The sequence below is a fragment of the Dermacentor silvarum genome, chromosome 7 (genome assembly GCF_013339745.2).
Source record: "Dermacentor silvarum isolate Dsil-2018 chromosome 7, BIME_Dsil_1.4, whole genome shotgun sequence".
Lineage (NCBI taxonomy): Eukaryota > Metazoa > Arthropoda > Arachnida > Ixodida > Ixodidae > Dermacentor > Dermacentor silvarum.
Window position 1 is genome coordinate 125,418,703 of NC_051160.1, and position 23,887 is coordinate 125,442,589.

Below are 23,887 nucleotides of genomic sequence, written 5' to 3' on the forward strand. Positions count from 1 at the left end.
AGTCATGCTGTGCACAGAACGGCACAGCATAGCGTTTGTATCCAGGTTTTATATTCCTTGAAAGCGCGTTTTTGAAGTGCACTATTTTTTTAATCGCCGTACTGTTGGAAATGCGGTCATATGTAGACCTGAAATGTTTATTGCAAATAAAGACCTACTTTCTATGCGGTGGTATTGATGATGCTTTCTTGCTAGGGGACCCTGTGATCATCAGAAATGCAGTACTGGCAAAGCTTGTCACTCACAGCATTGGCTTGCCTAAACAAAAAATAAATATGCAAGTAGCACGGTTAGACAACCAAATTCTGCGCAGAAAACCTACTGTGTTATAAATTCATCGTTTTTGGTTAAGCATTTCAATCACAGGTGGTATTTGCGCTTAATCTGGGGCTGTATTCTGTAAGAGTCTACCTAGTGGACTGTCCATTTCGGCGACCGTTGATTCGCTGCTGCTTGATGTGCAGGAAGGAGACTGGCTGGCACCTTCCTGCACGTCAAGCAGCAGCGAATCAACGGTCGCCGAAATGGACAGTCCACTAGGTAGACTCTTACAGAATACCACCCCTGATCTACTATTCAAATACTTGGAGAATATCACTATGTTTTAAAATGCTAGGCCAAAACAATACCTAATATGGCTTCTGTACTATATAGGTGATGCATATTTCTCAGGATAACGTTGTGCAAGATGCTGTGATGTAAAACCCAAATTTCTTAAATAAATTTTTATTGTGAGTTCTCTTTTGTAACGTGTTGCAATAGGAATGTCTTACAGAAGATAATATTTTTGGCTAAAACATATCTTCCAGCAAAGTAGGTTTGAACTGGAAGTAGATAACGGATAAAAAGAGCTGTCACTAGAAAATAATTGCACCTGTATCCAGTACACACAAACTAACACCACGACCCTCTCGTCGAGGTTGCGTGAGGCTCTGCGGAGCTCCGCCCTCGACGACCAAACCTGGGCGACCCAGCACGCCCGTGGGGCGGCGGCGAGGCAAGCCCTCGACGTCCCCTCATGGGAGGCTTAGGCCCGGCCATATTAAAGTGCTGGTTCCGAAAGAAATGTTTATTCCTCCTCCTGTATCCAGAAATATTTTTTAAGCGAATGGGCCTTTCAGCTATTAATAGGTCACATATTCTTTTTCAGTATGTGGCGTGCACGCACAAATCCGTAAAATAGACAATGCTATTCAACACTGATGCACGAGAATGTTTGTTAAACTAAAAATACCTGGTTGAGTTAAAGCCAGTTGCGCGCAATGCAGACAAAGCATCCCTGCTGCCTTCTTCGTCTCTCCAGCTGCCTTCCGTCACTTGCCCTTGCCAGTCCTCACAGTCAGCAGTACCTGGTGGACAGTACGCAGCCCGAGATGCAGGCGACTCATGGAGCAAGAAATTGTGTAGTGTTACACAAGCACACACAATTCTATTGACATTGTCATCTTTTGCTTTAAATGGCCGTTGAAGAATCCACCACCTCTGTCCATAATGTGAAAAGCATTCTCGACCACCCTTCGAGCTCGACTCAGGCGATAATTAAATATTCTCCTTTGGCACTTTTCTTCAAATGACTGATTTGAATCAGATGTGGTGACAAGCAGTGGTTGAAGGGCTGTAACAATGTACAAGATAAACTTGACGTAAATAAAAATTACAGGAAAGCAAAGCGGCGTTACAACAACGCAAAACATAAATGACATAAAAAAAAACTGCTGTAGTTTATTTTTGCGAGAATAAGGCCTCATCATGAAGGTCTTCAGAGGGAAAGCCTGATCTCCAACAAAAAAGGCATATTTCCGAAATATGCAAAAATACAATGGTAGTCCAGTCAAGAAGGGCCGGAGAAGGCAGAGGGACGCTTTTTGAAAACGGCGAACTGAAAGTTCAGAGCTTTTCGTAATGGAAATGAGAAAGACGCCAATGGTGTCATGAAAGGGATAACTGTCATCCACCCGAATGTAGCAGGAAGCTTAAAAGAATCCTTTTCAGTGAACCTTTGCTTCAACTTGTGGATTAATTTACCCTCGCGCTGCGATCTGCTAGCCTCCGGGTTAGATCACATGAGAGCGACCGCCCCGAAAAGGCGTTATTCCCAGGTTCGAATTCCGGAGTTGGAAAATGTTTTCCAGAACCAGGAAGCTATCTGAGAAACCTATATGGGGGTTTCTTCTTAGCTTCGCGCTACATTCGGGTGGGTGACAAGAGTTTTCCTTTGTTGACACTTCCTCCATGCTTGCGGAATTACACAGAACTGATTTGTCGCACAATGGTGCTCAAAAAAACACAGATACGGCTTTATAATCGTGCCCGGCGTGGCATTATTGTTTGCGCATCATCGGTTGCGATGTTTGAGACAGACATAGAGGGACGGATAAATGATTATTCAAGGCTCAGCCCGGTTGGGTGCTCTGGACTGGTGGAAGGGAAAGGGGTGGAAGAGATTACCTAAAGGAGAGTGTTTAGTCAAGTGTTTACGTTGCTAACATAGTGCAAATTATAATTGCTGTATCGCCAACGGTTCTTGAATCCAGTTACCTTCAGGAATCGCAGTAGCACTTCGACGTCTTCCTACAGCTGTGATATGCCAGACCATGTTTCCAAGAACTGGTACGAGAGGAAAGGTCTTCTATCTAGCTTGCTTAGAGTGGTACGGAAAGCAATCGTTTGGTTTACAAAGGACAGGCATAGCACATGTGTTCACTTCTTTTACTACCACAGGCATTTGGTTCGGCACTATCAGTCATTCCAATCAAGAATGAGTGTACATAGGTCAATGCAACGCCCAGGTACATACAAGCGACAAGCTACTGTTTCTTCACTTAGGGGAAGACCGAATAACAGGCATAGTTGTATAACAGCGTGGAGTGATTTCGAGTCGGATGGGAGCCAATTCTGTATGCTTGCTCGGGATCTGGGCTGCATCAATTTTCAAAAGAGGTGTAAAAGCAAAATGTTTTGCTCGGGCTAAGGTGGCTCAGGCCAGCGTGAAAGAGTGGTTTGGTAAGGACTTCGATGGGCTGTTGAAGGCCGCCAGGAAGCGTTGTTGGCCTGTTGGATCATCGACAGAGGACAATCCAACAATGGCAGTACGCTGGGGAACCGGTGTTCTCACTTACGGATGTTGAAGTTTGTAAAGCACCTGCTACAAATAGGTTTCCACACTACTGGGTGCTTCCTGTATTAAGTGGTTTAAGATCCGAAAACCGCATACTTATTTCATTATGAGGGACATCATATAGAAAAACTAAATTTGGGGGATTTAGGTCTCAAAACCGCCATCTGATTATGAGACATGCATTTCGGAGGACTCTGTATTAATTTTACCCACCTCAGGTTCGTTACAGTCCATTTAAATCTAAATACAAGAGCACTTTTGCACCCTGCCCGCATGGAAATTATACCCACCGCGGCTGTCATCGAATCCTCGGCATTGTGCTCGGCGGAAGAACGTGATAGCCATTCAGTCACAGCGGCATTCCGTCGTGCAAATAAGTGAACAAAACATGTGCTGACACATTTATTCCTTAAGGCTTCAGAGCAGTTTCAACTTGTAGCTGTACACAATCGTAAACCTTTTTTACATTATTATTTCCTTCCATCCGGTTGCTTGACCACTTGTGTGCGCCGATAGTTATGCACTGTAAACCGATTTACACCCTTATATGCATTTAAGGATGCAAATCGGTCTACACGCTTAACTCCCGCTCTAACACCTTCGAAGGAGTAAAGGTGTGTATTATAGACAGAAAGGGCACTCCTAAAGGTGTTAATTGGTTTATGGTGGACCAAGCATCGTCTATTCCGAAGGTGCTTCCTCCCACGGTGCTCATGGCTTCTGTTTTCGGATCCCGGAACGTTGCGGCGCTTGCGCCATCCCAAGCGCCACGTTGAGAAAAATGTGTCAGCTCTTCTTATTCGGACAACGACATGGTTTAGCCGGCCAACTCAGAAACACAAAAGTCAGTGCAGGCACGGCGCGTCTCGAAGTTGTTTCCATTGCTCTTGCAGCCTCCGTAGATGAATGGGCGGCAGGAATTGGTCTTGGGTTCGTAGTAGAAGCGCGGGAAGTATGCCAGACAGGGGCCAGGGAAAGGTGGTCTCCCGCACACGTCTGTGACTGACACTGTAAAAAGAAAAACAAAAACATATAGAAATGGTCGAAGTGAGCACATCATGGACGGGACAGTGGTTGTTCTATTTGATGATGTCCCTACGGCACCTAATTTAAAATGCTAATGTTATGCCTGTGAGTATACACTATGTTTCATCGAGAATCTGCACTTTACTTTCCTTCGTTTTTTGTGCCTTTTTTGCTTGCTGCGGTTCTTTATGACGTGGAAAAATTTTCAATCGTCTTCTTTAACAGGAGCGCTATGAAGTAGCTGGCTGTTCGCAAATTACGTTGCTAGATTACTTTGCACTTACACACCGACTGTACTGCGTTTGCCAAAAATTAAACCATTCCTTGAAGTTTTGAGCATCATGTATGCAAGTAATCTAGGTTCTTTGTAGACAATCTGGAAATTATACAAGGCAACGATGATACAGAACGTTCGTTCGCTACAGCGAATCAACAGCCTCAGTGCTGAACTACTCAAAAATCAAGTTATGTCATGCTATCACATGTCTTATATCACAAACATGGCAATAAGAGCATAGGACGTTGGTGCAAAAATTGCCGGACATTTGGAATTGTGCTGTTTCTCGCAGGTACATCCTGCCGCATTTTAACTATATCGCGCGAGAACACTACAACATGGTCGTGCGTCCTCCTGAAGGAGACATCGCATTAGACGACTCTTGCACAGGGGAGTGCTTAGTGCGCCCGAGTGTACTTCTACCAGTCTCGCTTATTATCGCCGCTTTAAGGCGCAAAAATGGCGCTTAATGGATGCTCACTCGATATAGTTGATGTTGAGGAAAACCCGGGGCCTCCAAAGGTGCAGTAGTCAGCTCAGGATGCCACTGCCTCGAGTAGTGTTTCCGAACCCGTCTGATCAGATGTGTACCGTCTTATTAATGCTCAAAGACATAAAGAAGACAGCAGTCGAGCTTGCTAAAAGTCAGTCCGAGTTCAAATCACATATTAAGGATGTGAAAACTAGCCAAAACGCAATTGAAACCAAGCTAACCGTTATTTTCCGCCGCCTTGAATAACTTGAAAGTAAATCTGAGGCACTAGACATTGTTTTAAATGATTTCTCCATACTTCAACAGAGCGCTGAGCGATTGGAAGAGCAGCAGGACACTATAGTCTCGAAGTTGGACGACATGGAGAATGGATATCTTGATTTATCTCTACTTGGAGGACAGAATAACTTGATTTTTTCGGCATACCTAATTCCCCTAAATCGTGGCTGCGAACTGAACAGAAAATCTGGACACTCTGTCGTCAGCGATGGGAAATGCCTTACCACCAAACTCATTTGAACAGGCACATAGAATTGGGAATTTTTCAAACGCGAAGTATCGCCTGGTTGTAATTAAAATATCAAACTTTAAAATTAATGATAGCATGCTTTCATCGCGCAGCAAGTTGAAAGGTAGTAACATTCAGTATCTGAGGAATTCTCGCCAGCGAAAAGGCTAGCTAGGAAAAACCTTCTCGAATTTCGTAACAACCAGCCTGACTCCCCCTCATTTAAACTGCGTTTTAACAAGCTTTTCAATGAGAATCAATGTTTCTTGTATGATCCAACAAGTGGCAGCGTCAAGTAGGTTAAAAGTGCTGTTCCAGATCACGCACGTGTGCCTGACAATCCGCGTCATCACCCTGCTACGTAGGAACGCGCGAGGGGCAATGGTATATCTTTAAAAGCACAAGCCTCAGTGCTTGTTGCTAACGCTAGAAGTGTGATTGGCACGCACGAGGCACTTGACTCGCTCGTCGATAGCTGTGATGCTGCTATTATTCCATTAACTCAAACTTGGCTGCAACCTCAAGTACAAGATTGTGCAATCTTTGACTCGTCTCGTTTTCGTATCTTCCGTAGCGATCGCACTGTTCGCCAAGGCAGAGGCGTACTACTCGCTATTTGAAAGTCCCTGCAATGTCATCAAGTCCACATTGACTGTATCCTGGAAGTTGTGTGTGCTTGCGTTGATATCAATCAATGTAAAATTATGACCGTTGTTTGCTACCGTCCTCTCTCCTACCCACCCATTTTCAAAAGCTGAGCTTCACGATGTGCCTAACACACTTATTTTGCGGCATCCTTCAAACCCCAATATATTAGTGAGGGATTTCAACTTCCCAACATATATGCTGGCCTACTGATCCTCCGCGCTGTTATTCATTTTCTTCACAAAGTAATGACTTTCTTGATCTCTGCTGTAAATTGATATCGCTGTAAAATTTGTTGAAGCGACACACTAATATGTGAGTTAAGATCCTCCGTCTTGTAGTAAGTGCGGCAATATTCTGACAGTTGTCCATGTTCTTATTCATTCCCCTGCAATAGAAGCAGAGAGGAAAAGATACTCCCCCTCTGCATATCGCGAAAACATACCTCTTCACTCGGCATATTTTCTTAGCAATGAACCGCTTTTTAATCTGAAAACAGTCTTAGAATTCTTAAGTGAAACAGACTCCCTGAAAATCATTTGGCCAGGTAATTTTTAGCATGTCATTAATAGCCCTTGTATTCGAGGACCCTCATCTAGCGCTAGTGTCACATTTGTTATAGCGTTATATCTGTTACATCATGCTTTTTTAAGGAAACTCAATTGCCATAGCCCACATCACTAAGTAGTCAATGTCATTATTTTAGTACTTATATGTTTTACGCCATTTACAGCGACTTTTTTAGGCACTTTTACAGCCATGTCACATTTGCCATGAGAAACTTCATTGCCCACGTCATTAACAGCTCATCGATAACGTTTACGCTTGTCATGACGCTATTTGGCCATATCTGGCCCTTGCGCCATTAAACGCGATACATCATCATCATCAAGCTGTGTTTAATTTGTAAGCGGACAGCAGGAGTAATTTCTTTGGGAGTGGAATATACCCGAAGGTACTTGAAATGTATATTACATGAAGGTGATGCTTGGTTTAGTGCTCACGGATGTGCGTAAAGATACTTTTCAGCGCCTAATTTGAGGCTCGAGATACTTTTCGTAATTGTAAAGCTAGCTGTCCTGCGGCGCAGTTTGCCAAACTAATAGTGCCATTGTCATTTTCCGAATTGCGCGCAAAACCAGAGTTTCCTTGTATACTATGACATGTAAAACGTACACGTGGTTCTCGTGATGAAACCATTTCACAAAGACATGCAAAGCCCCAGCATGTACAGCTGGCACTTCATCTTCATTTGAAGGATGACCGCTGCAACCATTAGTTAAGCAAAATGGCAGTGCAAAGAGACGCACTTCCGTATTGGTCGATTGCACAGTGCTATCTTTTACAGCAATCAGGCCTAATTTCTGATACACTTGACGCATCCCATTGCGGCTTTATATGGCACTCAGGACAAACAGAGACAAAAGAGAAGCTCTCCTTTTACTGATACGTTTCACTAGATGCACATGTTTCTAGAAAATTTGCTCTCTTGCTTCTCGGATTTTTCGCACATTTCAATTAAATTGTGAAAAGTGAAACTGGGTAGTAGCATGAGTGAAGGCGAACGAGGAAGCAGCAGTAATAAACAACGGGAAATTGTTGGATGGACGGGCGGTTGCCTTTTTTCCATTATAATATGCAATCTGAAACACGATTCGAAATCTTAGAAACATAGAAATGAAATATTCGCTTGCAGTAAATTATGATATGTATATTTCAGCTTACCCGACTCCGTATCTTTGGTCCCTTCAGCCAGAGCAGCCGCACTTCCTTCTTTTCTGTAGGCTACTATAGGTGAAACGCCAAGAACAGGCACCATTTTCAGCAAAGCTTGTAAGCTTCTAAAGTTTAAGGACGTAAATTTACATACACCAGCTTTTACAAGCGCTCTTACCGTGAGAGATTGAAAATAGATCATAACTTTCCATTAACATTGGTCGGTTGTTTGTATTGCACAGGAAGACAAAAAACATCGTTTTTACCAAGTAGAATAATATAATTTGTCCTTTTATATAGACATAGTTGCTTTAAGGTTGTAGTAAATATTCTTATTGAGGTTTTGGCAGTTTTGTCCAGACTTTCCGAAGGCCACAACATCACTGATGTCAGCAAAAAAAAAGAAACTAATATTGACAAGCTGCAAAGAAGCAGAATTTAGCACATTCGACATTCTTTATAGTGTCAGGCTAAATTGAACGCAGACTGGCAGATACACACATAATACAGGCCAACTGCAAGTGTCACTTTGTATAAATTTCTTATGAGTAGCACATGGGGTGTCCCAGCTAACGTTCGCGAAGCTGCTCTGCGAAAGAAAGAACGAAAAAAAAAACACATTGCAAGATGCGACCCCAAGACCTGATCGTCATACCTGTGACGACCCAACACCACTGGCTTTATAACTGTATCTTGCACTGTGTTTTCTAAATCATTGTTTTGTCTTAAACAGCTTGGCTAAGGTTAGCAGAGACGCACGGTATAGGGTGTCCCGGCTAACATTAGCTGGGACACAAGGTATAGCACAAAAGCAATATTGGCAAAGCAGCAGGTGTGGCAAGTGCGTTGTTTTCGTGTTAGCAGCCTTTTAACCGCACTTAAGCGGACAACATGCGCACCTGGTGGTTGTCGCTATTAGGTATGTCTCAGCACGCCTGGCCCGAGATTTCTTCAGCATAGCGTGAGCAGCCACGGGCTGCGGTTTATCTGGGAGGTGACGCCAAGGAGCTACGGACTCTAGGTCATGCACAACTTCCGGCCAGTTGTAATGGCGGCGTACTTTTTCAGCTTCGGTGTGAAAGAAAATGCTTCTTATATTTAGAGATGTTTGTGACGCTTTGGCTTGTGTTTCAAACATAAAATTTTACGCGGATGTTTATTTATATCTACAATATCTTAAGCGAAGTCGTTTACGCGGTCCAATACTTTGTTCCAGGTGACGTTTAACAATCGACATTTGGAAGTCTCTTCAACTAAGTTCACAACTAAGGCTCGTTAGGAACGCGCTGACCTTTTAGGCGAGTTAGCAGGGAGCGCATCGACGGATTCTCATTGAAAGACTAGACTACAGGTGAGGTGTATCCAAAGTGTCAAGCCTATGGTCGTCACCAAACTATTTATTTCCACTGCAGGACGAAGGCCTCTCGTGGCGACCTCCAGTTACCGTGTCTTGCCCCAGCTAGCTGCATCCTATGCCTGAAAATTTTCTTATTCAGACTATCTAGTTCTCCGCTCTTGTTTACTGCGCTTCCCTTCTCATTTTGTAACTAACTATACTATCTGCCCTAATGCATTACATGGCCTACCCAGCTTCATTTTTTCCCTTTTAATGTCAACTATAAAACTGGCTACCCCCGTTTGCTTTCTAATCCACACCGATCTTTTCCTTTCTCTTGCCGCTACGCCGAATATTTGTCATTTGATCTCTCGCTGCGTAATCGTCGCCTTCTTATCACGCATCCTCCCAGTTTCTGCCCAATATGTTTGTACCGGTGCAATGCAATGATTGTACATTTATTTCCAAGGATAGCCGTAAGCTGGCGGCCACGACTCGCTAATGCCCGTTGTATGCACCCTGGTCCATTTTCATTCTTCCGTACATTTTTTTCTCATCATCCGGGTCGCCTGTGACCACAAGGAAGTCACTAGGAAGGCACGTCTAATTTTTGAGCTATGCTCACCTAATCACCACATGTTTATCGCAGATACTCAAACATAGCGTGCACTTAGCGCCCGACTTGTTCCTACTTGTCTCCGACTTATGTGACTTCTGCGAGAAGTCACATAAGTAGTCTGGTTACTATTTTTAAGAGTGTAGTTTAAGCTAAGTCATTTATGGTTATTTAAGGTGCAGACCGTAGCCTCCCGCTTCAGTTCTGTCACCTGCGTTCACTGGCGAAACCTTTTCAGTGGTCAACATTGCTTCACATAAATAGAACGAGTATGACAGTGAGAAATAGCATACAGTAGTGGGAGTGAGACTTTTTATCAATTCCACGGTTCATACAAACTATTTCTTAAAAAAATATCGACCTATTTGCGTACTGTTCTGAGTGTGATTGTGCATGCAAATAAAAATAACATCTACACGTGCAGCTCCTCCGGCGTATTTTGTTTCCAAACAAATAATGCCCTCCTTTGCATATTTCTTTTATTACCGCTCCGCAGATTTCCTAAAACTTTGGATTTACAATGTTCAAGCGTCTCTTTAACTGGCTTGAAAAAGGCGTTGCTATAAGTGCGCACCTATTCGCAGCTACATTCTACATGCTGAACGACTTGTTAGGCAACCTATTCCAAAATTCCGTGTCAAGTACTTTAGAAACAGTTCCCGGGCACCTGTCATGCTACATATTGAAGCAGAGGGACAAGTCATTTCGTGGTATTAACAGTGGTAGGAAGGACTATGTGTACTTCTGAATCATTTCATTTTGAACTTACGTTTTTTGGTCGAGCAGGTTTCTTCGCAGTCTCTCCTCGTCTCGTATCGGTTATCGTTGCCCCCGCAACCGCCGTAGATGAACTCTTCGCATTTGTCAGTTTTTGCGTTGTACCACCACATGGGCAGAAATGCTCTGCAGAGACCGGGATCTGGCCCCTGATCGCATTGCCGCTCGAAATTTGTCGCCGCTGGGAATAGAGAACAGTGGGCGTCAATTTTCCTGATTACCCAGATCTAAAATGTCATGAAGTGGTACCTACACCTTAGGGTACTAGAAGTGAGAACATGGCCAAGAGACAGCTAGGGTATGATTGCGTCTTTGGCGCTAGAAATATGTATTTGCTTATATCGCGCACTGCTAAAACAAACTAAAGGCCCATTTCTCATTTAGAATAAACAAGTACTACCAAACTAATATCTTTTATTCTACGTTTATACGCTATATTCACATATGGTAGAAAAGCAGGCACTACACAATTGCTTATCATATTTTGCCGATGTTAGCACTTAATCGTATTGCGCAACCTAGTATGAAATGAAAATTTCTGGGGGGTTTACGCATAGCATGATTATGAGGCATGCCAGAGCGGGCTACTCCGGAATAATTTTGACTAGCTGGTGTTTTTAACAGTACACCTTATAGACGGTAGACGAGCGTTTTTCATATCACCTTCATAGAAACTCTTCCGCCGAAGCTGGGAATCGAATGCATTACTTCGTTCGCAACAGCGCAACGCAATAACCACTAAGCCACCACGTCGCCTGTAGTGAAATAATCAACTTCAATGACAGAATAATTTTGATGATTGCTTTCTTTAGCCATCTTCCTCCAAAGTCCAAGAAATTTTTCACGCCCCAGTGCCTACGCTTTGAATATAGGTATAAAATATAATAATGCCTTTGAATGATTGTGTAATACTTGTCTTTGAAATCCAAGAATGTGTTTCCTTCGCGAACTTTATTTCATTTAACTGAAGGTGCAGCTAATGTAAACTCTTCCGGGGGTTTGCTTTCGTAAAAACACAAAAACTGCCTATAATATACATAGTTTTCATGCGTGAAAATTTCAACGCACCCAAATGACAGTTATTTGGCGCCAGCGTAATCTTAAGAACGTCCACATTTAAACGAAGTAGATGTTCATATCTGTGTTCATATCTGATGTTCCTATCTGTGAAAGTGTTTCTTGCTAGACTACTGTTAGTAGATGCCGACATTGAGGAAAATCCTGGGCCTACGGATGAACTGACTAACATTTTACAGAAACTGCAGCATGGCCAAAGTACTATTCTTAGTAAACTGGATGACATAGAAAAAAGACAAAGATTTAAACTCTAATGAGCGATGTTGGGACTAGGCTTGAATCCTTAGAATCTAGGGTGAAAAAGCTTGAACATGCGGATCAACATGCTGCACAGCTTCAAAACCAAGTTCAAATGCAGTCCGAAAACCCAGAAGCATTGGCCAAAAAATAGACGAACTGGAGAAACACAGCAGAAGAATGAATCTTGTCTTTTATGGCCTAGAGGATAGTAACCCGCATGAAAGCTGGGAAACATCAGAAAATACGATCAGGAATTTTTGCCGGGACAAACTGCAAGTCGCCATAGGACCAATCCAGAGAGCACATAGGATAGGGAGTCATTCCTTAAACCGCAACCATCCCATTATCGCCAATTTCTTATCATATAAAGACACCAAGAAAGTTTTAAGCAATGGCAGGAAACTGAAAAACACTAACTACGGCATATCCAGAGACTTTTCGCCACGTGTGAGGGAAATCCGACGCAACCTGTGGCCCTTTGCAAAACCAAGGAAGAATAATGGAAAGGACAAAGTTTCACTTGTGCATGATAAGCTGATCATAATTGGTGAAGCCTATACTTGGGATAACGACGCCCAGACTGTAGCTAAAATAAACAAAAAGTTACCACAGGCTAAGAAACCAAAAAACGGAGTGACAGAGTGCTCAGTTCTTTTACTAAACTGTCAGAGCATAAAAAATAAAATTGATGATTTTAACGGGGTACTGGGGGCACTGGATCCCGATATTGTTTTTGCGACCAAGTCATGGCTCGATGCGTCAATTAAGAATGGCGAAATTTTTCCTTCAAACTATGAAGTTTATAGAAACCACAGGAATCGTCGTGGCGGCGGAGTATTTCTAATGGTTAACGAATCCTTACACAGTACGTAAATTGACATGGCCGCCAATGAAACAAAATCGGTATGGTGTCGCCTGAGGACTTCATATGGAGGTACCCTTGCTTTGGGTTCTTTCTATCGTCCACCTGGAGCCAGTGGTGAAATAGACAGCTTCTTAGACTCTATTCTGGCCACTCTTCCTGATGAACGCATCATCCTTGCAGGAGACTTTAACCTATCAAACATACAATGGGATGAACGGACACCAAGAGGAGGAACTTCCTCGCCAGTTTGTGATGTAACTGTTAAATACGGCCTCGAGCAATACGTTTCTTTGCCTACACGCGGAAGCAACATCCTAGATTTGATATTTACTAATGACTCCAACATTGTGCAAAAAGTGTGTGTCCTTCCTTGCATTAGCGACCACAACATGGTCGCTAATGCTTCATGCTTCCGCATCTAATTCCTACGAGCCACGACATCAGGAAAGTACATATGTATAATAGAGCCAAATATAATGAAATTATAAATGGGTTAGAGTAAGCTATGGATGATTGTATTGTTAAATCCCAGGACGAAGACGTCGATACCTTCTGGACCATTTTTAAAAACTTGCTATCCGCACTGACTGAAAAATACATTCCCTCTAAGTATGCGCAAGACAAGCGCAAAGTCGATAAGCCTTGGGTAGGCAGTGATGTGAAAAAGCTGATAAAAAAACGCTCTCGCTTATACCAGAAATATAAAATAAACCCTAGTGTTGTTCAGCCTCGTCTAGAGGAACTGGACGTGAAGCATAAAAGGTCTATAGCAATGGCAAAGGAGGATTACTTCTCTGGACTAGCAGAGGCTATAACAAAAAATACAAAATCTTTCTGGAGCTATCTTAAAAGAACGCGCAAAGAAAAAACTGGTACCCCCAGTATCTTGCATGAAGGAGTATTATTAATACACAATACGGAAAAAACCAGCTGCTTCCGTGACAACTTTAAATCAGTTTCCTTGAAACCAAAGCGTTATTATACATTACCTACTCTTAAATACAACATGCAATGTTTAATGCCTCCAGTAACAATCACAATTGAGGGTATCATAACATGTTTCCGTTCATTAGATGATTCCAAACCAGCTGGTCCAGATCAGATATCCCCTAAAGCATAAAGGCATGCTCTGATATTGTGTCTCAATACCTATACATATATATCGAAAATCTCTTGAAACTGCAATTGTTCCCGAAGAATGGAAGACGACTTTGGCTGTGCCCATTCACAAAAATGGCCCGAAGTCTATGGTAGCTAATTATAGGCCGATTTCCTTATGCTGTTTAGCTTGTAAGATACTGGAACATATTGTGTACAGTAATATGATAAAACATGTAGAAACTAATATTTTTTTCTTCCAGAATCAACATGGGTTTCGTGCTGGTGTTTCATGTACCACCCAATTAATAGAGATATTTCATGACCTTGCCACTGCGGCTGACAATAGATTGCGGACTGATGCAATATTCTTAGACTTTAGAAAAGCATTCGATTCTGTTTCGCATGAACTATTAAAGCACAAACTGTCTGCTCTCAGCATTGATCAAAATATTTTGAAATGGATTGGAGATTGCCTCAACAACAAAAGACAATGCGTCGTCCTGGGGGGAAAACAATCTAGATTTGTGGAAGTGACTTCGTGTGTGCCAAAAGGCTCGGTATTGGGACCATTATTATTCTTAATTTTCATCAATGACATCGCGTCTAATATTTCTTCCAGTGTCAGATTATACGCGGATGACTGCGTAATATACAGGGCAGTCAGTACAGATAGTGACATGCAATCACTTCAACAAGATCTTGATTATGTCACCTTATGGTGTAGCACATGTAAACTAGATCTCAACGCAGATAAAAGCTACCACGTAACATTTAGCAAAGGGAAGCGCATACTGAACACAAGGTACACAGTCGGTAATAAGGTACTTCGAAACGTACCCGAAGTGAAATATCTAGGGGTGCTTCTTTCGGAAGATCTTTCATTTCATCAGCCTATCAATAACACCGTTTAAAAAGCAGCCAGCATGCTTAGACTTGTTATTCGGAATCTGCGTGGCGCGCCTCAAATACTGAAAATGGCGGCGTACCGATCACTAGTAAGACCACACTTGGCATACGCGTCCAGCTTGTGGGGCCTCCATCAAAAATGCCTCTTGATAAAACTGAAGGTATACAGAATCGTGCGGTGAGGTTTATATTAAAACAATATTCCCGGGGCGCTACTGTCACACAAATGAAGGCGATAGCATTGTAATCAAACCTCTTGACAGAAGGCGGAAGGAAAACCGGTTGAAACTAATGCATGCAATTCATAATAACTCAACTCGTATGGACAAATTTAAATATATAAAACCTCCCCACTACATCTCAAGCAGGAGGGATCACAGCTGTAAAATTAGACAAATTAAATATACAAAAAACATGAAACACTCTTTCTTTGCAAAGACAATATCTGAATGGAACACTTTACCAGAGGAGGTGGTCACAGCTGACGGTGTCCACTTCGCTCATCTGATCAATAACTTGTAATTAATATAGTTATTCTTACACTGTGCTGTTTTATGGTTTGTATAACAGTTTCTGAAATCACGAATGCCTCGTTTTATAATCATCATATCTTGAACTGTTTGTCTGTTTTGCTTATTTGTTTTTTATTATCTGTACCCACTCTCTTGCTGTAATGCTTTGGCGCTGCAGGATATGTTGTAAATAAATAAATAAATAAAAAGAAACCATGCAAATTGTTGTGGTAAATGCTCGAAATTCGAGAAAGCTGCCTATGTCGACGCTTATGTAGTTACTTTGCGTCATACAAACAAAACAGATAACATTTATACTAAGCAAAAATATTTCGCTGTTGTAGTTATTAAGCTGTAAGCTAGGTTTAAAATTAGTCTTATATTTTTGCTTGCTTCAAAGAAACAGCGAATAAATTAGCGTTCGAATCGTGTTATATTTTGCCATTTGCTTAGCTTCCTAAATGAGTGATATAGATTAGTGAAGAAAATAGCAGTCATCAACCATCTTACTGAATTAATCGACCTAGTTTTTCCTACATAATAGTAAAGCTTGTCAGCGGGCAACACAAGACAAATCTATGTGCTTATCGTCTGAAAAAAGCTCATTGATGTCCCCTCTTACACAATTATCTATAATTTCCTTGTCCTAATATTCTTAATTACTCAAATAAAGCAATCGAAGGTATTAAAAATTATCGGGTTTTACGCGCCAAAACCAGGCTATGTTAATGAGGCACGCCATGGTGTGAGACTCCGCAATAATTTTGATCACCTGGGCATCCTTAAACTGCACCTAGTGTTCTGTACACTCGTGTTTTTGCATTTCACTCAGTCGAAATGCGGCCGGCGTGGCTGTATTTTTATCTCGCACCTTCGGGTTTAACAGCGCCGCACCAAAGGCACTACGTCACCATGGCGGGTGAAGGGCAACGTTTACGGTGACATGAACTATATAAGGTCCATTTCACATAATAGCTGCACGTTTCCTTATTTAAGTACTGCCGAGTTCGTATTTCGTCCAATAGAGGTGGGCACGAAGCCATCCTAATATGCACTCCCAAAGCTTACTTGCGTTCGTACTCACAGCAAAGCGACTTCAATAATTTCCAACTTACGAAATAAGCTCAGCAGCTGCAAAAAAGTGGTACTTACCAAATGCGGCAGTCACGAAAGCGAGGAGAATGCAGGGTTTCATCTTGAGGTGCCTGTGCTACAAGCTTGAGGGTAAACTGCAGGCACAGGCGTCTGTTTTTATGCGCTGGAGAACAATGCTGTCCGGGAATATTTGCGGACGCTGTTATCTCTGTCGCGGTACGCGCAAGATGAGGCAAACCATCCTTACCAGCCGTGCGCTACTTTGGGCACAGCCATGACCGAGATATCACCTCGTATTTCGTTATCTACAATGAGCACTTTCTGCTACGCAGGTAAAGAGTCCGGTCAGGTGCTTATCAAATAAAAATAACAACCGTTTCGCTCCAATTTAGTTATGTTTCAGTTAACCATAGAAGTCCTGCCTTTACACAATGTATAAAAACATAGTGCTGAAATTATTTATATAAATATCTAAGTTTGTACTCATCGGAAGTAATATGTGTTTTTTTGCAAAATGTAATGGCAAACAACAGAAGTGCCGAGGGAGCTCAAGTACGCGTACTATAGAAAATATAACAGATAGCTGACAAATTTTGCGCCTTGCATACTTAGACCTCATATTTGATCAAGTGAATCACACATGGCTTATGATCATGCCACCTTTTTCCTCCAGAGACAACGCTGGTGCACTTACCCCACAAAACTGGTACTGTAACCGTAGTCAACGTTCTGTCGTCTGTGATAACGCCGTATGCAGTACAGACAGTGTGTAAGTTTGCAGCTACTCTGCCTACAATTCAAACTCATTTTATGCTGATGTTACGTCTGGAGTTCCACAAGGCAGCTACTTGGACCTTTACCCTTTCTAATGTATAATAATGATTTACGCAGTTGCGTGTCATCCAAAATCAGACTATTTGCAGATGATTGTGTACTTTATCGATGTGTAGCAAGTAACACTCAAAATCACTTACAACAGACTGACTTGGAGAAAATAACTGCATGGTGTTCTAATTGGTTAATGTTATTAAATATTTCCAAAACTAAACTCTTGTCTTTCGCCAGTAGGCCACGAATTCCAACCACATACTCCCTTGATAACAACGCTGTGGAACTCGGCACAACTTACAAGTACCTTGGCATCAATCTTCAGTCAAGTTTATCATGGAATAATCATATTAATCTTACCCTTGCCTCTTCAAACCGAACTCTCGGACTTATTAAACATAACTTAAAAGAAGCCCCAATGCATGTTAAAAAAACTTGCGTACACAACATTAATCCGTTCTAAACTAGAATACGCGTCTGCCATTTGGGATCCCGAACAAACTTATCTCATCAGTAACATCGAAGCCTTGCAAAACCGCACTGCACGATTTCTTTTTTCAGATTACTCACGTTACACCAGCGTCACCTCGTTAAAGAATAAAGCTGAGTTGGACACCTTAGCACTTCGCCGTAAAGTTTTTCGCCTATCACTTTTCCATAAGCTTTATCACCATTCATCCCTTCATGATGATTTCTTTCAGTCACCACCAGTTCTTTCCACGTCGTGACCATCCAAACTCAAGCGCATTAACTGCCAGTCATCCCATTATGCATTTTCGTTCTTACCGCGCACAATAACTTAATGGAACGCCTTACCATCAGAGATTGCAACGGAGCCAGACTTGACTAAGTTTCAAGATTTAATTCGCTCGCGACTTGTTAATTAATCTTATTATTATTATTTTGGTACGTTTACAGTGTTTTTGATGTTTGTTGCTGTTTTGCTTTTCATTGCAGCTGCCTTATGTTCTCCTAATATCTACTAATGCTTTCACTGAAATAATTGACTTAATTTGCATATTACCTTTGTTTCACTCTATTATGGCTTTTGCTATATTCCATTGTTTGTAATATGATATATAATCAATGACCAGTGCCTGCGCGCCTGTGATCCCGCCCTCCATATAATACCCTCGTAATGATGGCCTTTGGCGGTATTTTGCATAAATAAATAAATATATAAAGTACTCTGCAATGGGGAACAGGGAATTGGAGTGAAAGATTGGAATGAACTATGTTGAGAACTGGGGAGTGCTTAAGCACTTTAAACAGTCGTGCAACTAGAGCTACTCGTCTAGTTTGGTGCCGTGCAGGAACTTCAACAGTGCTTCAGTTGACCGCATTGAAGTTAGAGAGTCAGGCCATGGGCCGTAAATAGCTTCCGCCAACAGTGGTTGCCTGCCAATGCTGGCTAGAGAATTATCAAACATCCGCGGCTCCAGCACATATGCTGGGTAGTAATATCTGATGTGTTTAGGCGTTTTACGCGTCGGACAGTGTTTGTAATCAGGGTTGTTCGACTGGCCGGTGAGGTGAGCGTATCGGCGGGTGAAAGCAACGCCCAGCCGAATCCTGCGGATCAATAGCTCTTTGCTCCACGTAAGCTTCAAGGGCAAAGGGAATTTACTATCTGGGTGGATGACATGCAGTCGTCTGTGGATTTTGTCAGCGTGGACTTTGTAAGGTCCTGCATGAGTACCTCGATCATTGAGTTGATGTCAGGTCATGAATAGGCAATCCGCGCTTCATCAGAGGAAGAGAATGCCGATTTCGCGTCACTGTCAGCGAGTTCATAGCAAATCACGCTACAATAACCAGGCGGCATTGCAATGTCATAAAGTGGCCACCTCGCTCGGTAGTGTCAACGAGTTCGGCGATTTACAGCACCAGCAGGTAGTATGGTTCTTTCTTCGATAAGTATTTTAGTGCATGCAATGATGTTTTGTAATCATAGAACACCGTCCATTTCTCAGGTGTCTGAGTTATAAAACCGACAGCATTCCGTATTGCAGCCCTTTCCGCATCCGTAGAGGTCCATTTGTGGTCTAATTGGCGTTCCGGTTACTTTCTTAACAAAACGTCGTTTTATACATTAAAGCACAAAAGTAACTGGAACGCCGATGCATTTCTCCAAAAAGTTCGGGAATCCGCCTTTTTCACGGCTCGACGGCGCATGTGCCCTGCCCTGGCGGATTAGTCGCGAAACGTTTTGGAAGCGTCCCGCGCGCGGCCGCGCAGCCCCATCTCAGAGAAAGTCCTCCAAAATAATCATAAAAAAAGCACTCGGACGCGCACTACTGCAAACACTCGTCCCGTGTACCGCGTTGAAACTCCACAGTATCAAATAAAGTTTCATTCATTCATTCATTTCACTGGTAGCTCAACGTCGGTGCGGTTCTGAAAACGTACGTAGCGTAAGACTGCAACTCCACTTTAAGATAGAAAGCGGCGAGGGCTGCGTCCGGACTGCACAGGGAACCACGAATATGTAGTTGCCGCCTTGCATTGATGGCTATAATAGCAAATTTATCGATAAAATCCTGAGTGCGTTACACTTGCACGGCACTTAAAAACATCACGTTGCTGACGAAGACTTTTTGCAGCGTGGGCCCTCACTTGCTGGTAGTGGCAGCGCGTGCCTGACTTCACGTACTCGTGAAGTCAGGAGCGGTAAGACTGGGTCGATATACGAGACCGATAAGACACTCACGCCAACGTGTGGCCGACTATTCAGCCCAGTGTGTCGCTGAGACCATTTTATAATACTAGACCTACAAGACACAACCGACGAGCATGAGTTGTCGTACTGCGACGGGCTTTCTTGTCAACGGCACCGATAAAATCAGCGTGCCGACCATCGTTCAACCGAACTCCGCGCGATCGGCCGTCGAACCGATAACGCAATACCGCAACACCTTCGTTTGTACATATAATTAATCGAGCTCAATGTAAGTGATAACATGCCTATGAAGTTGAAATGCATAAGCTTCAACCTTCGCAATGCGTGCGCATGAAGTTTTAGCCAATTCTGATCCTGTTCAGCGAAGGTTAGGCCTGGCGCCGTCGAGTTCGTGTACCCGCTGCCGGCGGACCTGAACTGAAAAGTAAGCAGCTAGGACGAAGGAAACTGCTTTTATAGTTCAGCCGTGGCCTTATCGATTTCAAATAAATTACTCTTCGCTTCGCAAGGCGCGTACACAATAAGCTGCAAGCGGGAACAGAGCGCTCTGCCCAACTGCTGTGCCAACATCTCACCGTTCACGTAGGCTGCCGGTCGCATTCGCAAGGTAGATGGGTGGGTCTGTACATGTTGTCATGCTGACACATTTCTTAATTCCTGAGGTGTACTATTTACCTATGCGTCAAACCGCGAAACAAGAGACGGTACATTCGGTACATATACCAACGGTGTCAGCGATGGCATTCGTGTTTTCGCGGGAAAACAACAAGGCCTTTAAATGAACGCTTATGCGAGAACAGTTTTCTCTAATAATGCTTTATGACACGCGCAAACTCCAGGTATGATGAAGTTAAAGAAAAGCGAGAATTGGTAATAAATTAAGGGTACAGGGTAGGCCCTATGCCTCCCATGTATTTTCAGCCTTATTTGAGACCCATTTTCTCAGCAACTACTGCGTGTAGCGCCTTCGGGTTCATTTTATTTTATTATTTTTTGTTTTTATAAAAATTCGGCAAATTTAAGAAAAAAAATTCATTTCGAAATATTGAGGGTCAAAGACAAAAAACATGTTCACTTCATTTTCTTTCCAATACAAGATGCACAGAACCATTTGCCTAATGGCCACCAGCCATATAGTCATTGCCAGTGTCAGCGTTTCGCTTCTTTGTTTGTTTTCTTGTTTCCATGGCTTGTTTTGTCATGTCTTCGGCCTCTCTCTTGGCAAAGTACAGTCGACTACGGTCCACTTTACCCAACCACATCATAGTGTTACGCCCTGGTGATATGCCAAATGCCTTCAAGACGTTAACTCTTGCCATGCACCCTTCATTGAACGTGAGCACAGCATCAAAGGTGGCAGTTTTGAGCATCTCCATTCCCAGGAACTCATTTTTCGGTGCGCTCTCCTACACGACATGGTTAAACGACTCATTTGCATTTTGTGTCTTGCCGTGTAAGAACTTTTTCAGCAGGTCTGAGTGAGCTAACTGTTGGAATATTGGCTTAATGGCATGAAGGACTGGTGCAGACAAGTATGCTTTGTGCACAAAAGGCTCCTGTGTCAATTGAGCCTTGTTGTATGCACACCAAGTGCCGGCATCTTTTGGGCATAGCCCGTGACTTGGGTCGATATCCGTAGCCAACGTGTGAAAATATGTTGCCCAAACAGCTTTCCGCATGCTTTCCAAGTCTCCAGTGTTTCTTCTTATGGCTAAGCCATAATAGGTTTGTATTTTGTCAATGCAAGTGTCAGTCAACCGCCCCCGTCCTGAGAGACGCTCAGTAAACGGTGCAATGTACCTTTAGGTTGCCAGACTGCTTTTTAAAAATGTGCTAAGCTTAGAGAAATTGCCCGTTTTGGTTATGAAAAAATTGCGTTTGGAATAAACATGAGTGATTGCTAGATTGTGCTAGGTGAAAAAAGGGGGTGTGGCCGCTCGTCACTTGGTTTCGAAACCTGTTTTTTTTTTTTTTTGCTCAATCAAAACGCGGAAAAACATGTGGGGCACCGGATATTGTTGAGGAAGGCCTGAGCATTCCAAAAAAGTTAAAAACCAAAAATCGTTTTTTTTTAATTTTGCCCTACCCTGTGTCCTTAAGAGCCCGATGTATGTAACTGGATCACAGTCGCCGTTATGGTGGAACAACGCGGCTCTAATGGGCAGATATGTGTGTTTTATTCTACGTTTTGACATTATTTCATATCAGCGATGCACCTTTTGCCCAATACTTCATGCTAACAATGATCTGTGGCTGTAGATGTCAATGTAAACAAGTGCACAGCTTTGCTAAATGGGACGCAGAAGGCTGTGCGCTCGAATACTTCTTAATTATTTATGCGAAATGTCTAAAGAATGTGTAAAAATAACAAAAAAGGCGAGGTGCAAGTGCAGAAGTCTGCGACAACAAACTCAAAAGCAGCCGCGACGGCAGACGGAACTCAGGGTACGTTTCTTTAGATATCGGCCGCACTGTTAACAAAAACAGCGCACTCAGGCCTGCTCACCCTATAAGTATATAGTGGATGAGTGCTACAAGGCTTCCAGAAACGACATGCGGCCTCGGAGAAGCCATTATTAATTATTCGTAATTCACGAATCACACAACCGATGTGCACTCAACATCGGCGCAAGTTCACAAATCAACCGGCGAAAACCACGGCAGCCTTCCAAAACGTTCCCAGCGGCCTGCGGCAAAGGGCAGCACAGGAAAATGAAAAAGGTGGATTATTATCTTGAAACTTGTGTCATCCTGAGAATTTGTTCCAAGTGGATCCGCCTTGCGAACTCCACATCTACAATTTGTAAATAGCAGTATATGGGTCATTAGTTATTAGTCCAAAACTTAATTAGTGATTTTTTGTTAATTATACGATTATGCATTTCATTTATTTTAGCAAGTAATTTCCGCCTCTTCCAGTAGACCAGCTCATGATCTAGAATTGCTCTATTTGCCACAGGCAACCTTTAAAAATTTTTGGAAAGTGTTCGCGAAAAATGCATTAGCGTTCCAGTTAATTTTGTGCTTCAATGCATAAAGCGACGTTTTGTTAAGAAACTAACTGGAACACCAATGCATTTCTACGCCAAGTTCAGGAATTAATGTCTCGAAACTGGTGTCATCCCGAGAATTCGTGCCAAGTGGATCCGCCTTGCGAATTCTGCGGCTCCAATTTGTATATTGCAATATGGGCCACCAGGTAATTATATAAAAACTTAATTAAGAATTTTTTCTTAATTATTCGACAATGCATTTCAATTTCTTGTGCAAGTAATGTCCGCCTCTTCGATCAGACCAGCTCATGACCTAAAATCGTCCTATCTGCCCCAGGCAACCTTTAAGAATTTTTTAAGTGTTCGCTGAAACACCCTGATTTTAATTATATACAACAGGGTGAGCTGTATCAAGTTTTGTTGTAAATTGTGATGCGTGTAGGGCCATAATGACTCGGAGATAGCAAGGCAAAGTTTACCTCAGAGGCCATTTTCAATTTCAGTGCCCAAGAATATGTGAGACAGCAAAAAATGCTCTCATTAGGCAACCGTTCAGAATCAAACATTTGGCGTTTGACAGAGTTCAGTTATCCTTAGCAGATTTCATGTCGTCGGTGTTGGTCATTCGCCAACAGTCGTGCTCTTCGCTCTACGTATATGGGCCTCATCAGGTCGATATAAGGAAACAGAATACAACGGCGTGATCTTCAAGAAAGAAGCCGACGCCTGGAGTAACATACTGTGGTATAAACGTTGGAAACAGGGATACAGTGTCTCCACTATATTTCGATAGGTGGGACTATCTTTACCCAAGGTGGCCTTGTCATCCTCGGCAAATTTGTTTTAACGTTAAAACTAAATCTGTCGTTAAGGCTAACCTGCCGAAGATGACAAGGCCGCCTTTGGCAAAGATAGGCCCACCTGTCGAAACGTAGGCTAGCCTTACTGAGGTAGTTGATGCTCGTTTGAAACTTTTAAACTACAGTGTCATCTTTATACTTTAACACTGCTTTTAACTTCCATCTACAGTCAGCTCTCGTCAATTTGAGCTCGGTTATTTCGACTTTTTGCTTATTTC

General features: G+C 42.7%; 1 protein-coding gene across 2 annotated transcripts; it reads right to left on the reverse strand.

The window, feature by feature from the left end:
• Positions 1-3,507: 3,507 nt before the first annotated feature.
• Positions 3,508-16,462, reverse strand: LOC119458420 (BPTI/Kunitz domain-containing protein). Of its 2 annotated transcripts, XM_037720257.2 has the most exons (4): positions 16,366-16,462; positions 10,505-10,693; positions 7,793-7,855; positions 3,508-4,126 (listed from the first exon to the last, which is right to left on the reverse strand). In XM_037720257.2, exons 1-4 carry the CDS (start codon positions 16,406-16,408, stop codon positions 3,936-3,938), a joined length of 486 nt encoding a protein of 161 aa, XP_037576185.1. In that variant the 5' UTR covers positions 16,409-16,462; the 3' UTR covers positions 3,508-3,935. The 2 variants fall into 2 exon arrangements, with proteins under 2 accessions (XP_037576185.1, XP_049527148.1); XM_049671191.1 differs by lacking the exon at positions 7,793-7,855.
• Between the last annotated feature and the right edge of the window lie 7,425 nt (positions 16,463-23,887).

Bases quoted from the DNA above. Each gene is read 5' to 3' on its own strand.
- LOC119458420 (XM_037720257.2), bottom strand. From the start codon at position 16,408: ATGAAACCCTGCATTCTCCTCGCTTTCGTGACTGCCGCATTTG. The intron at 10,694-16,365 runs GTAAGTACCACT...CTCTATTCCCAG, and splicing joins TTTCGTGACTGCCGCATTTG to CGGCGACAAATTTCGAGCGG. The intron at 7,856-10,504 runs GTAAGTTCAAAA...TTTCACCTATAG, and splicing joins AACCTGCTCGACCAAAAAAC to TAGCCTACAGAAAAGAAGGA.